This window comes from Pteronotus mesoamericanus, unplaced genomic scaffold (genome assembly GCF_021234165.1).
Source record: "Pteronotus mesoamericanus isolate MK-2021 breed Mesoamerican mustached bat unplaced genomic scaffold, CSHL_Meso_final contig_657, whole genome shotgun sequence".
NCBI lineage: Eukaryota > Metazoa > Chordata > Mammalia > Chiroptera > Mormoopidae > Pteronotus > Pteronotus mesoamericanus.
In genome coordinates, this window is record NW_026555229.1 from 11,443,254 (window position 1) to 11,457,845 (window position 14,592).

The 14,592-nt window shown below is 44.5% G+C and overlaps 1 protein-coding gene across 2 annotated transcripts in view; it reads left to right on the top strand.

Annotated features, from left to right (window-relative positions):
* MXI1 (MAX interactor 1, dimerization protein) overlaps positions 1-14,592 on the top strand; it is an 84,113-nt gene that overhangs the window by 7,103 nt on the left and 62,418 nt on the right. The window contains exons 1-2 of one of the 2 annotated variants that reach the window (XM_054581487.1): positions 10,488-10,781; positions 12,475-12,607. In XM_054581487.1, coding sequence (XP_054437462.1) covers positions 10,709-10,781; positions 12,475-12,607 — 206 coding nt within the window. In that variant the 5' untranslated portion in view covers positions 10,488-10,708. Of the gene's footprint in view, positions 1-10,487; positions 10,782-12,474; positions 12,608-14,592 lie in introns of those variants that run through there. The other variant, XM_054581486.1, reaches the window with a different exon arrangement.

Here is a 14,592-nt window from a genome sequence, read left to right on the forward strand (position 1 = left end):
ACAGCTCTGGCTTCCAAATGACCCGTTTGGGGGAGGTGAGTTGTGGTTCTGTGGCTTTTGAGTGAGAGAGAGAGAGAGAAAGGAGAAGAGAGAGAAGAGAAGAGAAGAGAAGAGAAGGGAGAAGCAGCAACCCAGGAAGAAAGCAAGCAAAAATGGAGGGATGTTTATTGCTCTCTGGCCTTCTGAACTATTCTCTTCCCTTCCCCATTCTTCTTTCCACTCCATTTTGGGTTTTGTTTAGAAAGGAGGAGCTTCAGGGCCAAGGGAGCCCCAGAGGTCACAGAGCATCCATCATCCTCACTATACAGATGGGGTGGCTGAGGCCCAGAGAGGGATAGTGGCCTGCTCAAGAGGACACAGCAGAAGCAGAACCAGGTCCTTCTGGGTGGTGTTCTCTCCTGCCTGACATGAGAATGGGTCCCAGGCAGAGCACCAGACTGGGCTTCTATTTTACAGGTCAGGTGCTCATAGTGTCAGCAGTTCTCAAACCTGGTTTACAGATTCTAGGGTGTGTCCGGTTATTGCAAAGGTCATTGCAACATTCTCAATAGTCTTTCTTTCAAAATGAAGCTAATTTGAATTTGCCATTTAGAAAAAAATATTTTCTTTTATAGTGGGGATGGGGACTGGGAAGGCGGTGACAGGGACAGGATGGCTACCCAAGTCTTCACTAAGAAGAAGGAATTCAGGGCTTCCCAGAGGGGCCTCTTTCTGAGGGTGGAGGGCGGAGCTCTGGGCTCACACTGGAGAGAAGCTTCAGTTCTGCAGGGACAGACATCTGCTCTCTCTGGTTCTTTTGCTAAACTAAAGGGAAGTAATTATCTCTGATATGATATCATTGTCCCTGAGTGGCCTGGCTGGAGGTGTTAAAGCTGTCAACAGCTGGCTTGATCTCCCTGGCCAAAAATAATGGGGCATTTGCCACCATCCCCCCTGAGCTAGAGGTTCCTTCCTTACTTCCTCATCTTGGCAGAATGCTGTGCTGGGCCCCTTGCTTATGAAATATTTTGAAAGTACAGGTGCCTCTTGCTTTGAGCAATAAATCTCCATGAAGTATATGTAAATAGGATCCCTTTAAACATTTTTTTGAGTACCTTTCCTTAAAAGGCCCTTGTAGCAAATATTTTTGTAAAATGTGGAATTATATTACGTGCCAGGAATTCTCCCTACTATATTCTGTCAGTTTATTCATTCATTCATTAAACTGGTATTTAAGGAGCACATATTACTTACGTCAGGCACTGTGTACAGTCCCTTTCCTCATGGAGCGTATACTCTGTTTCAGTACCAATTGTCTTAAAGTGAACCTCAAAACGGTGGGATTGTATCTGACTTGGGTTTTTGGTTCTAACTAACCATCATTATAGGTAAAATAAAAATATATTTTGGGCTTCCAAAAGGAATAGTTTCTGTGCCCATACACGCCCCTCCAGTGTTTAAATTCCTTTGTGTTTGTGTTTATCCTTGTAATTTTTATGGATCTGACTCAAAAAAACAAAAACAAAAACAACTGCCTGAGCTAGGGAAACTAAGTACCATGTAAGCAGCTTTGTAAGTAAATACATTCCGCTCTCAGTTCTTTACAGATTGGTGCAGCCTGTACCTGGAGGATTGTCCCTACCAGTGTTCCTACCAAAGCCTGCTCTTTCATGTAACATGCCCTTGGCCACATACCTCTAATGTCCAGCTCCAGTGTCTGCTAAGGAAACTTAAACACTGCAAAATTAGAAAGATAAACAGTGTACTAAGGGTGAGGGAGATTGGGAAATTCAAACTAAACCCAATAAAAGGGGACTTGGATTACCTACTATTTGAGATATTTTGCTCTGTATTTTATTGCCATTAGCAAGGATACTTGAATAAAGATAATACAACAGTATTAAAATAGAGAGCATGCCCCTGACTGCTGTGTTTCTGACTGTGTGTGGCAAGTGGGAGCTTGTGTGGCCTTTGTTTTTATTTCTACAGGGGCCTCGAACTACCTTATGGCCTCCCTGTGTATCTCTACCACACCTGACCATCTTTCCTTTTTTTAAAATTTGATTTTAGAGACAGAGAGGAAGGGAGAGAGATGGAAACATCGATCTGGTGTTTCACTTAATTTCTGTATTCACTAGTTGATTCTTTTATGTGCCTTGAAAAGGGATAAAACCTGCAACATTGGCATATCTGGATGATGCTCTAACCAACTGAGCTACCTGACTAGGGCTCTACCATATTTCTTGACTCCCAAGACTCTTGAGTGTCTTGCATACAATTTTCTTTCATTCTTTCCACCAGCTGTAAAATTTAGCTCAAGTCAAAAATAATGTCTATAACCCACCAGGAGCTAAGCACTATGCTTAGTGCTCCCAAAGTACAGTACGTATAGTGTCCAGTTCTATATTCCAATGCATGTTATAGACAAATAGAGAACAATAAATAATTCTTGTTTCCTGGGAGTGTGATAACCTGTGTCCAAGGAGCTGCTGAAAAGTCTCTGTTTTCCAGAGGAATCTGATAATGGTGCTCTCTTTTATGGAGCAGTTACTATGTGCCAGCACAATGCTAAGTGCTTTGTATGAAATCCTCACAACCATCCAATAGTAGGGTGCTATAATTTTCCTCATTTTATAGATGAGGAAAGCCTTAGCCTTAGCAAGGCTGACTGACTTTCTAAAGCCCACATGCTAACAAAGAGTGGAGCTGAGACTCAAACCCAGGTTTCTTTCTTGGGAGAACCTAGGGCTCTGAGAGAAGCTTCAGGAAGCAAAAGGCAAGACATAGAATCTAGAATGTTTGAAGTTTAGGCTGAGAGTCCCCCTGGGAGTGGTACCCAGCAGTGACTTCCTTTACTTCCCACTCATCCTAGGGCAGAGAGAAGGCAGCCAAAATCTTCCAGAGCTCTTTGGGTGTTGACCCTGAAGCCAGATAGGGCCGTTTTTCTGAAGGGCAATGGCGATGGTCTTGGGTATTGCTACTTGCACGTGCTGTACTAGCTTGCCTAGCACCCCCGGGGAACTCTCCCAACCAATAGGGCTCCCGTGGCTCTGCATGTTCGGGTGTCAGGAGTGTGAATTCATACCCTGTCAGGTTTCCTTAAGGCGCCCAGGCTCGTAGACAACTGGTCTGGCCTGTGCTTGGAGCCAAGGGCTTCTGCCAGAGAAGTCAGAGGGGAGAGGCAAAGTGTGAGCTGCAGAGATGAGCTTGAGGCCCTGGCTGCCACCGTGACAGCATGGGCCAGCTGGTTCCAGTCAAACGGCAGAGGTCCAACCTCTTCCTTTCCTCGATCAAGATCTAGGAAATGATGGTAATCTTAAATATAACTGGGTTCATGTCACTTGTTTAAAGCCCTTCAATAGTTTCTCTCCTGTCTTACTTAGAATAAAATTCAAATTCCCGGTGTGGCCTTCACCTTACTGTTTAGAGTGCTCTCTGCAGATGGGGAGACTTGGCGTCCCCTGGGACCTTGTCAGAAATGGGACTCTCGGGTCCCAACCCAGACCTGCTGAATCTGAATCTGAGTATACCACAATTCCCAGGTGATTTGTGTGTTCATTAAAGTTTGAGAAACTGGCTTAGGCAGCCCTTCTCTTTCCCTAATCCTTCCACCCACCTAAAGCTAACCCCCATCCTCACATAGCCCTTATCCAATTTATAACAATTTACAATGATTTTACTTGCATATCATCAGTCTGTCAGATTAGAATACAAGCACCTTGAGGACAAGAACCGTAAGACATTTTGGTCATTATTCTGTCTTCAGCATCTAGATTAGTGCCCAGCACATATTAGATGCTAAATCAATATTTGTTGAAAATGTTGAGTTCTCTGCCTTTAACATTCTGATGTAGTGTCTTTCAACAAGGGAGCTCTTGGTGAGAGAGTTTTGTGCAGATTTATCCAGAATACTGCAGCATTTAACATCTCTGGTTCCCATCACTAAATCCCAGTGGATCCCCCAAGTCATTGTGACACTCAAGGAAGATACTCTGGCACATTTCCAAAGCCTTCTAGGGGATGATATTAGCCTTGGTGGAGACCACTGTCCTAATTTTGTTTGACCAAGTCCAATTGAACATGCCCTGATATATGCTGGGGGTTCAAGAGTTAGAAACTCCGGGTTTGAATCCATTCACTATCCATGTGACCTTGGGAAAATCACTTAACTTTTTTGGGCCTCCTCCGTGAAACCGGAATCTCAAAGGCATGCTGAGGATTACTTGAACCAACTCTAAGTGCAGCACCATGCACATAGTTAGCTCTCATTACATGACAACTAGTAGGCAAAAGGAGGCATATTATTTTAGGATCTGTGGAGAATCCCAGAGTCCTAGAATCAGAATGCTGGAGTTGAAAGAGATGCCAAGACTACTGATATATGTCCTTGAGCAGGCAAGGACCTGGTGTTTTTATTCTAAATGGTGCACCTGAGGCTGAAAACTCAGCAACAAGGCAGCAGGGCTGGGTGTGTAATTTAATGTCCAGGGCCTGGCTGGGCTTAAGAGTGACCTCTGCAAGTTTCTACTGCCTGGAAACGAGTGGTGATGCCAAGAGGTGGGGGCAGGGCAATTCTAGCAGGCTCCTGGCAGGGGATAGAGGGTTACCCAGAGCTGTGGCAAGAATGTGGGGCATCCTCTTAGCAGCAGGGGAAGGCCTCTGGCAACATTTTTTTTTTTACGGTTTTAAAATCAAGTAGCATCTAACTTTGAACAGGTCATTGCATCTAAAAATCAAATAAAGGCCACAAAAAATGTACAGTATAATCTTACTTTTGAACATATATGCAAACATTTTGGACAAAATATTAACTCATGGAATGAGCAATGTTTCAGAAGAATAACATACCATGGCTGACCAGGCCATTCGCCAGAGATGGCTGAAAGTCACAAAATCTACTATTATAAATGATTGTAACCACAAATTAAAGGAGAATAATACATGACTACAGCAAGAAATAATGAAATGTCATTTGAAAAAAGTATTTGGGAGGCATTTGTAATGAAGGAAACTGTACTTCCATGCAACAAAGATTATTTACCTGTAGTGATCTTTTAAATAAAGTGGTGTAGGAGGTGAGGTTGAGCCCATGGCTCGTAGTCATCACCAGCAGAGGAGTTGATTCTGAGGCCATCCTTTCCTTAGGAAAGAGTGAACCTTGAACAGAAAACAGAAGTGCAGGCCTTGGGTCCCTTTGGAATGTAACTTGATCTTGATATTTCAAGGAGTAGGGCTCCACAAATTTAAAAGACCAGAAAACTCACTCTATTTTATTTACATATTTTTAAAAACATGAAATCAACTAGAAAAATAATCATGGAAATGGGTAGAGAGCACAAGGCAAAGGTCTGTAGGCCTGAGGCCTAACCCTTGTTTGATAGACAGCTCTGTGGCCTTGGGTAAGTTACTATACTTCTGAGCCTCAGTTTTCCCATCTGAAAAATGGAGACTGGATTGAGCAATAAGCTTACTAATATAAACTATGAAATAAACCATGAAATACTATTTAGGGGAACATTAATTTGGCATGGACCTAGCAAAATCCTCCCAAATACCTTATGAGTTGCACCCCCAAGTGGGGTGCTCCAGAGTAAACAAGCCTCTTTGTGAGTAATAATCGAGTCCTGCAGTGCAGATTTCTTCTTGGATCAAAGTTAACATAAAAAAAGAAGGAAAGGACCCTGGCTGGTGTGGCTCAGTGGATTGAGTGCCAGCCTGTGAACTAAAGGGCCACTGGTTTGAATCCCAGTTAGGACACATTAGGGCACATACCTGGGTTGTAGGCCAGGTCACCAATGGAGGGTGCACGAGAGGCAACCACATATTGATGTTTCTCTCCCTCTCTTTTTCCTTCCCTTTCCCTCTCTCTACAAAGTAATCAATAAAACCTTTAAAAAAAAAAAAAAAGACTCCAGAAAGCCCCCACTTGGAAAAAAAGGGAAAGGGACATTTGAGAGATTAACAAATAACAAATCACTGAAGTAGGCTGCTTATTACATAAGGGCCATCTAATAAAATGTAAGAAGCCTTTTTCGCCCTGGTATCTCAGTTCATTGGTGCAGCCTGATATGTCTGTGTTGTAGGTATGATCCCCAGTCTGGGAACAACAGGAGTCAACCAGTAAATGCATGGATGGGTGGAGCAATCTCTCTTTCTCTCTCTCCCTCTCTCTCCTCTCTCTCCTCTCTCTCTCTCCTCACTACATTTAAAAAGGAAAAAAAAGAAGCCCTTTTCATTACTGGGGAAGAGATAGACCAGGATGCAAGTCAAGTGCAGCTCTTTGAGGCGCTGCCACTGGCCTGATCGCACCAGAAAACTGAAGTTAAAAAAACAACAAACTTCCGATTCAGCAAGCTTAGACATTGATATTGCCTTCCCCTGCTGTTTCCTCCCACCCCCTTGTCCTTTCTGTCCCTTTCTCCCCACCTCAGGCACCTGGGTCGCTTGGTGCTTTTCCCTGTGGTTGGGATGTCAGCCGACAGCCCTGGCGACTGGAGCTCTGGGAGGCAGCAGCTACCTCTCGGGTTTAGCATTACGTCATCCCTTCTAGACCCAAATTTATCTCGGCTGCTCACAGACCCACAGCTCTGAGCTGCCGCTGACTTGAGGAGAGGTTACGCATGAAGTTAGGCAAGGCTGACTCACTGGGCGGAGGGAAAGGTTTTCTGCTGCTTTTCACGTTTCTGGGCTCCAAGGGGAGGGGAGGAGAGGAGGCTGCGTTTGTCATTTTGGGGTGGGGGGAATGAAAAGATGTATAACTGCTCTGGTTCTCATTTAGGAGCTCAGGACTCACCCACTCCCCTGTCTCCACTCTTGGTTGTGTGAAAACCCCTTCCTTAAAGGTAATTGCAGAAAACAGTGCCCTGCACAGTAAGCACCTTGCAGTTTCAGGGAAGTCCTCTTAAGCCCCAGGTGTCACCAACACAGTGACTTCCACTTCATAGTCCCTTCCCTTTCTTCAATCTCTGTCTGCATAAAAGATATAACACAGACCAGCCTCCTCCATTGTTCGTGAATATGCAGTAACTCTTCTGAAAATTTGCATTGAGTAAACTGCTCAGGGAAGAGACCCCTAGGAGGAGAGAGCTTTGCCTGCTTCCTCCAGAAGGCAGATTGTCCACATCAGGCTGTTTGTTATAGGTCTGGGGGACTCTGGGAGACTTTTTCCATCTTTAATGAGACTTTCCGAAAGAGCTACTTTACCGGTAGGTCAGAACCAGAGACTGTAGGTAAGATTTCAGGTTCTTTTGTGAGTAGACTTTGGAAGCCATGCTTTTTCCTCAGTTTCTCCATATGCATTTGCAGTGCAAACAGATTCATGTGAGCAAAAGAAAGGCCATGGCTGCCTCTGGGTTCTTTTACTCTGGGACTGATGCTGAGGGATGGTTTGTGGGTGGCATGACTCTCCTGAGGCTAGAGCCCCAAGCTTTGTGCTTTGTAGGAAGCCCTTTGTCCAATGTCCGAGCAAGAATTCCAGAGTTACCCAGAGCAAGGAGAAGAAAATGGCACCTTCAATTGCTGTTAGAAAGGGCTAGATATTTCTATATATAAACCAGTCCATAACACTGTCCACTTCTCACCATCACCATCACCTCACCTCTTAAGTGTATACAGGTGGCCTTTTGGTGGCTCTCATCTTAACTTTCCATCTTGTCATTTCTCTCTTGGCCATGGCTCTAAAAAAGGGCTGATGCAAAGCAACAGTTTACCTAATTTATACATACCTATTTTTAAAAATATACTAAAAGACAAGAATATAGATTATGATGTAGTTTATCTGTGTGTTTCTTTTATTTCTTACTTTTTATATAACATAAATTCACTTAAGAATATATTGTTAAAAATCATTGAAATGTTGGATCCAGCTTAATCCTTAATCCTTACGTATCTACTTTATAAGATTTCCAGTAATAATTATATTTTCTAGGCTAACTGAAATTTCCAATATGTTTCAACTTAAAAAAGAAAAAAACAAACAAACAAAAACCCCACCTGATTTTTACCCCCTAATGTGAACAATAAAAATTTCAGAAAGAGCCCTGGCTGGTGTGGCCCAATGGGTTGAGCTCTGGCCTGCAAACCCAAAGGTTACAGGTTCGTTTCCCAGTCAGGGCACATGCCTGGGTGGCAGGACACGTTCTCAGTTGGGGGCGTGCAAAAGGCAACCAATTGATGTTTTTCTCCCACATTCTTGTTTCTCTCCCTCTCTTTCTCCCTCCCTTCCCCGCTCTCTAAAAAAATAAATAAAATCTTAAAAATTTCAAAAGAAAAAAAGAAGGGCTGGTTAATTCATCTGGAGATCAACTGGGAAAGGCCAGGCATGTGCACCAAGTATCCCACTTTCTCTTAATAATAGCCTACTAGGGCTTATGATCAATGGATTTAAACCCATCTTGAACCCATGTGTGTTTTTAACTTGTACTTTTTTTCTTGATTGCATTTCACATGGTTTACCTCCCACTGGGGTAGACTTATTTGTCATAAACGTACCTCTTTTAAATTCTTCAGGTAGCTCTTAGCAATTTGGGATCTAAAGCTTAAGGGGGTTCTACAAGTGAGAAACTCTCAGCCTAATAATTTCTACCCTCAACTAACAGATGTTCTGAGTGAATAGGTATTTTCTTTGAAATTATTCTATTCTTCCCCTACCCGACACATCCCTTTTAAGGGTGGAGGTTGGTTGTTACCAACACCCAGTGAGAAAACCCAGATCTGAAGCAAGATAGCCAACAGCTGAAAAAGTACAGTCCCTGTTTTAAAGCCTTTACAAAAAAAAATTAATTCTCCTGTGGCTTGTAAACACTTCTCATTTTGGGTCTCCCTGCACTTGATGGAACATCTATTTGGTTCTTAAATGTGGTGCCAAGTGTAATATTTAAAAGGGCTGGCAGAATATTACAATTTTTGACCTCATTGGAAATCTTACTGACTCTGAAAAAAAAAGAGAGAGAGAGGGTATTAAAATGCAGTATGAAGCCCATGACATTTTTGAGAGTAAGATTTTCATCCTGAGATGGTATTTTCTGCAGTAGCCACTGGAATTTCTTCTCTCGCCAAGAGCTTCCTGTTATTTTGGACGTCCACCAGCAGGTTAAAATAATCAGGGTGGGGGAAAGTTATGGATGTTTACAAAATTCCCAGCTTGGTCCTAGAGTATTCAGCATTTATGACCTTTTTGCCTCTCCTTTCCCTATACCAGTGGTTCCCAAACAGGGGTGATTTTGTGCCGTAGAAGTCATTTGGCAATGTGTGGAGACAGTTTTGGATGTCATACCTGAGGGTTGGTGATGTTCTGCTGGCATCCAGTTGGTAAAGGCCAGGGATGATGCTGAACATCCCACAATGCACAGATAGCCCTTTCCCCTCCCTGAAAGGAATTATTCACCCAAAAATGCCAGCGATGCTGAAGCTGAGAAACTCTGGTCTAGACTTTGAGTACTTGTTAGATTGAGGACTTGGAAACAGGGTGATGGTGAGAACACTCTTTTATTGTGGTCCCAGCAGTCATTAACCACTGCTTTCAGTTCTGTCTCTGTGGAAAAGATGAGAGGAAACAATCATCATATCTTCCATTTATTGAATGTAATGTACCAAGTGCTGGAATTATTTTCATTTAATCTTCAAAACAAACCCTGACTATACACTCCTTGATAGCAGGGTTCATATCTGTTTCTCTCGTTACCGTGCACTTTATGTCTAGTACAGTGCCTAGCACGTGGCAGCGTTGGATAAGTGGAGTAATTATATCTATTTTACACATGAGAAAAATGAGACTTGAAAAGCCCACACAGCTAATGTAAGTAGCCGAGTCAGGATTTGAACTGACCCTGTGTGACTTCAGCACCAAATCACTCACCCACTGAATTATATCCTTCACTTGAAGCACAGGAGAGGTTTTCTAGCCTCTAAAGCCACTAGTGAGGGGCAGGAGAGGAGACAGGAGGATTAAAAAAAAAAAAAAAGATTAAAAAAGAAACATCTCTATGTGGAAACTGAGGTGGACAGAGGGCCTTACGAAGCCATCTCTGGTTCTCATAGGATCTTCCCTCTTTTCTAAACAGTGATTTGGCTTTTCAAGTATTTCTGTTTGTGCTGTCCGAGTACGACATTTTGCAGAGGGAGAAACTGAGGCACAGAAGTTACGTGAGAAAGTAGTAGATCATAGATGACTGGAACTTAGGAAGAAGAATGCTCCAGCTCCTGGGCATCTGCCGGCAGTTGTTCAGCAAAGGGCTTTCTGGGAGTAGACATTCGGCTAGCTCAAATATGTCTCTGACAGAAGCAAAGTCCAGAGAACTTAGTGTTTCTACCCTGGATAAAGAAGCCAAGCGGACTACACGTCCAGCGGCCCTTACGGAATTCCGCAGAGCGAAAGAGCACGAAAGCCGTGTGCGTACTACAATTCCCGGCGTGCAGTAGGCGGGGGCGGGACTACATTTCCCAGGAGGCAGAGGAGGGGGCGGGCCGCGGGACTGCTCCCGCCCCTCCCCCGTGCTCGCGCCGAGAGGTAAACAAACCACGCGCGGGCTGCCTGCTGCGCGGCCAGGGCAGAGGGGCTACAGGCGTGACTGGACCCGGGAGGCGGTGAACAGCTCGCCGAGCCGCAGCTGGGCTGGCCCGCCCGCCCGCCGCGCATGTCCCGGGGAGGTGCTGAACTGTACCGGCTGCGGCGCCTCCTGTCGGCCGGGGAGGGGAGCGCGGAGAGACCCTGGTAGCCACCGCGGTGCCCATGGAGCGGGTGCGGATGATAAACGTGCAGCGCCTGCTGGAGGCGGCCGAGTTTTTGGAGCGCCGGGACCGAGGTAACGGCTGGCCGCCACCGCCTCCACCACCGCCAGAGCCCGAATCTGCTCCGCGCGGGGATTGCGGTGCGGCGTGGGAGGAGGGATGTGCGCGTGTGAGGTGGGCTGTGCGTGTGAGAGGAGGTGCGCGTGTGAGAAAGGTAGGTGCGTGTGTATGAGGAGGGGTGTGCTCGTTTGAGAGGAGGTGCGTGTGTATGAGAAGGGGTGTGCTCTTATAAGAGGAGGTGCGCGTGTGAGGAGGGTTGTGTTCGTGTCAAGGGAGATGCTTGTGTGAGGACGCCTGTGTGCGTGAGGTGTTTGCGCGTCTGAGGAGAGGTGCACGCTTGAGGAGGATGCACAAATGAGGAGTGTGCGCGCCTGAGGAGAGTGCGCGCGTCAGGGGAGGTGAGTGTGTGAGGAGTGGTGCGCTCATGAGGAGGGGTGTGCGCGCGTGAGGTGAGGTGTGCGCCTGTGAGCTGGAGCGTGCGTGTGTGATGGGAAGCTTGTGTGACAAGAAATGTGTTTGTGAGCGGGAAATGCACTTGTGAGGAGAGGTGCTTGTGTCAGGGGAGGTGTTTGTTTAAGGAGTGTCCACCTGTGAGGGGGGTGTGGGTGTGAGAGGGGCGAAGCATGAGGAGGGTGCACGCCTGAGGGAAGAAGCTCATGCAAGGAGGGGGTGCGCATGTGAGGAGGGGTGTGAGTGTGTGCGAGGAGTTGCGCGTGTGAGGGGAAATGCGCGTGAGGAGATTGTGCATGTGAGGAGGCGTGTGTGAGACGTTTGCGAGTGTGAGGAGGGATGTTCGTGTGAGTGGGGATGCACCTGTGAGGAGGAATGTGCATGTGTGAAGGGAGATGCGCGTGTGAGGGGATGCGCGTGTGAGGGTGGCTGTGTGTCAGGGGACACGCATGTAGGTATGTGTGCAGGAAGATGAGAGGACGGTCAGTGTGTGAGGAGCAAGGGAGGAAATGAGAGCTGCAGAGGGTGAACTGGGAGATGTGGGAGGAGAGCAGGCGGACCAGAGAAAGGGAAGACTGGGAGGGTGGAGGCGAGTCAGGACTTAGGAGGCAAGACCCAAGAAACTAAAGGAAGGGGCTGGGGTGCCGCACAGGTAGGGCGGAAGAATGCCTGCTGAAAGGCAGGGAGCAGGATTCACACTGTGAGGAAGGGAATCTTTGAACATCTAGATATGATGACTCTGGATCCCTTTAGGGATGGATACTAAAGGAGATATAAAAAGATAGGGCTATGAAAAGTGGGAACTCTGGGAATTGTGGTGTGACAAGAGAAAAAGTGCTTCTAAGACTGGGTGATTGAATTAAGTACATGAAAAGGTGGGACTTAGTATGACACTTTATCGAATACAAAGAATTAAAGGAAAAGGGGAATTTTGAAGTGAAATAATTGAGGTGAATGATAACCAGGCTCAGAAATTAGGGTGTTTAAGTCAATTCTTGGAGGAGAGGATTTTGTAGAGGGATAAATTACTTGATTTAGAGAAAGTATCTATACACCTTTCAGGCGTTTGGTTGGGTCTGCATGTAATGCCACAGTAAGGACTGGAGATTATTTTATCTTTCAACTAAAAAGTGGGAAAAATATTATCTTTTTTTCTTCTGCGTTAACAACATGTTACTCGAAGGACTTCAGATTTGTGGATCTGTGGATTTGGGTATATTCCTCTTAAATCTTTTTTTTTCTTGCTGTCTTTTTTAGAGTGTGAACATGGCTACGCCTCAACATTTCCCTCTATGCCGAGCCCCCGGCTGCAGCATTCAAAGCCCCCACGGAGGTTGAACCGTGCACAGAAACACAGCAGTGGAAGCAGCAACACCAGCACTGCCAACAGGTAGCAAGCTGGGGAGATTTAGGAAGGACAGTGGAGGGAGGGAGCACACACTCAGGCGGGCGTGCCTCTAATACCAAGTCTGGATCAACACTGAAAGCCGAATGGGTTCCTTTACCATCACCTCTGGGGATTTGTCCCTTTTAAAATAACAAAGTCAAGGAATCTTAACCTGAATTTGTGTGGAAGGGAAGGAATAGAATCTGGAAAGATAACCAAAGAAGTTCTTGCTGGGATTATTAAGCAGGAAGGTCTATGATTTAGAGGGACAGTAAGTTGAGAGGCTTTGCAGCATGTGTAAATAGGTGCAGCGCCATGCTAAAGGTAATCTTGGACCAGTTTTACACTTGGATGATTGAAGAATTTTTAAAAATCAGAAATATCTCAGGAGGGATATAAGGCAGAACTAAAGGTTTTGTTAAAGGAACAGATATACTGTTAGGTAGAGCAGGAAGTTAGTGGGCATGGTCTGTTTGTTGTTTAAGGATAAAGGGGAAGACTGTGCTATGAAAGTTGTGCCTTTTATTGAATGATAAGATTGAATTGGTAAGGGAGCTTCCCTCCCCCCCCAAAGATTTTATTTATTTTTAGAGAGAAGGGAAAGGAAGGAGAAAGAAACGTTGATGTCTGAGAGAAACATCCATTGGTTGCCTCTGGCATGTCCCCGACCGGGGACCTGGCCCCCAACCCAGGCATGTGCCCCGATGGCCCACAACTCAGGGATGTGCAGGGAATCGAACTGTCAACCCTATGGCTCTCAGGCCAGTGCCCAATCCGCTGAGCTACACCAGCCAGGGTGCTAAGGGAGCTTTTAAAGCAAAAAAAGAAAAAAAGGAAAGATGCTTATATTTTAGTCAGAACAGATATCTAGAAAATGCTTATCTGGATGTACTTGGACACAGGTGACTTTCAGTTTTAAAAATTTCTTGGTAGTGTCTAGCTATCTCTTTAGTGAACTCTAAGGAGTCATCACATGAAATTTTCAAAAGGCCGTCTTAAAAGAAAATCAACAGATGCTGCCTTTTCCATAGATGAAAGGAATTGAGACCTTTTTTTTCTGATTCCCAAAACTTTGTATAGAGAATATAAATATTCATTCTGGAGAGGCATAGGGCAATCTCTAGGTAACTAAATTTGCTTGAAAGCTTTGGGGAACTCCAGATAGGTAGTTGGGTAGTCACTTAGGAAGGTAGCAGGACTTAGGGGCTCTTACTAATTGATGCAGAAAACCTGAAGCTCCTGTAGGTCACATTGAAATCTTAAAAGGTTAGATCGTTCTATTCTGCATTTATGACATCATTGAAGCAAAACTAGGATTCACTCTTTTCTCTTTCATTCAACTTTAAAGCTGTATGTTTCCTCTATGGGCTTCTTTTATTCTTCAAGACTATTATGTATTTTTTTTAAACTTAACTTTAAAAATGATTAACCATAAGCTTAATGTACCATATTTATGTGTATGTGTGGGTCTAGAGGGTTTGTTGTGGTATGGTAGGTTTGGGATGAAAATATGTGGTATGTTATGCAGCCTTTAAAAAATATAAGTATACATTTTCTTGCTCTTCATAGTTTTTCTGGTTAAGGTATCAGCAATTAAGACCTACAGTGTATTTAGGAACTTATGGGTTTTTCAATCCAGGTGTGGATTTAAAAAAGAATTTTTTTTTAAATTTGGAGACGTGGGAAGAGTACCAGATAGGACATCAGACCTGGGTTCTGTCATGCTATAAGTATTTAATGTTTTTTCATCTTCTAGAAATTAGGTATATGATTGCATTTTATCTCTGTTCCTTACTATTCTTACTTGTAAAATGAGAGAACAGACTACATACTTAACAAGTCTTTTCTTCCCTGAAGTTCTATGACACTGATTTATTGACAGTTTCAGATATCAGTTACTATATTGGTTATTCACTATACCACCCCATTGCTGCAGAGGTGAAATTTTTATTAACAACTCTAAGATTATAGAGATATGAATAAATGTG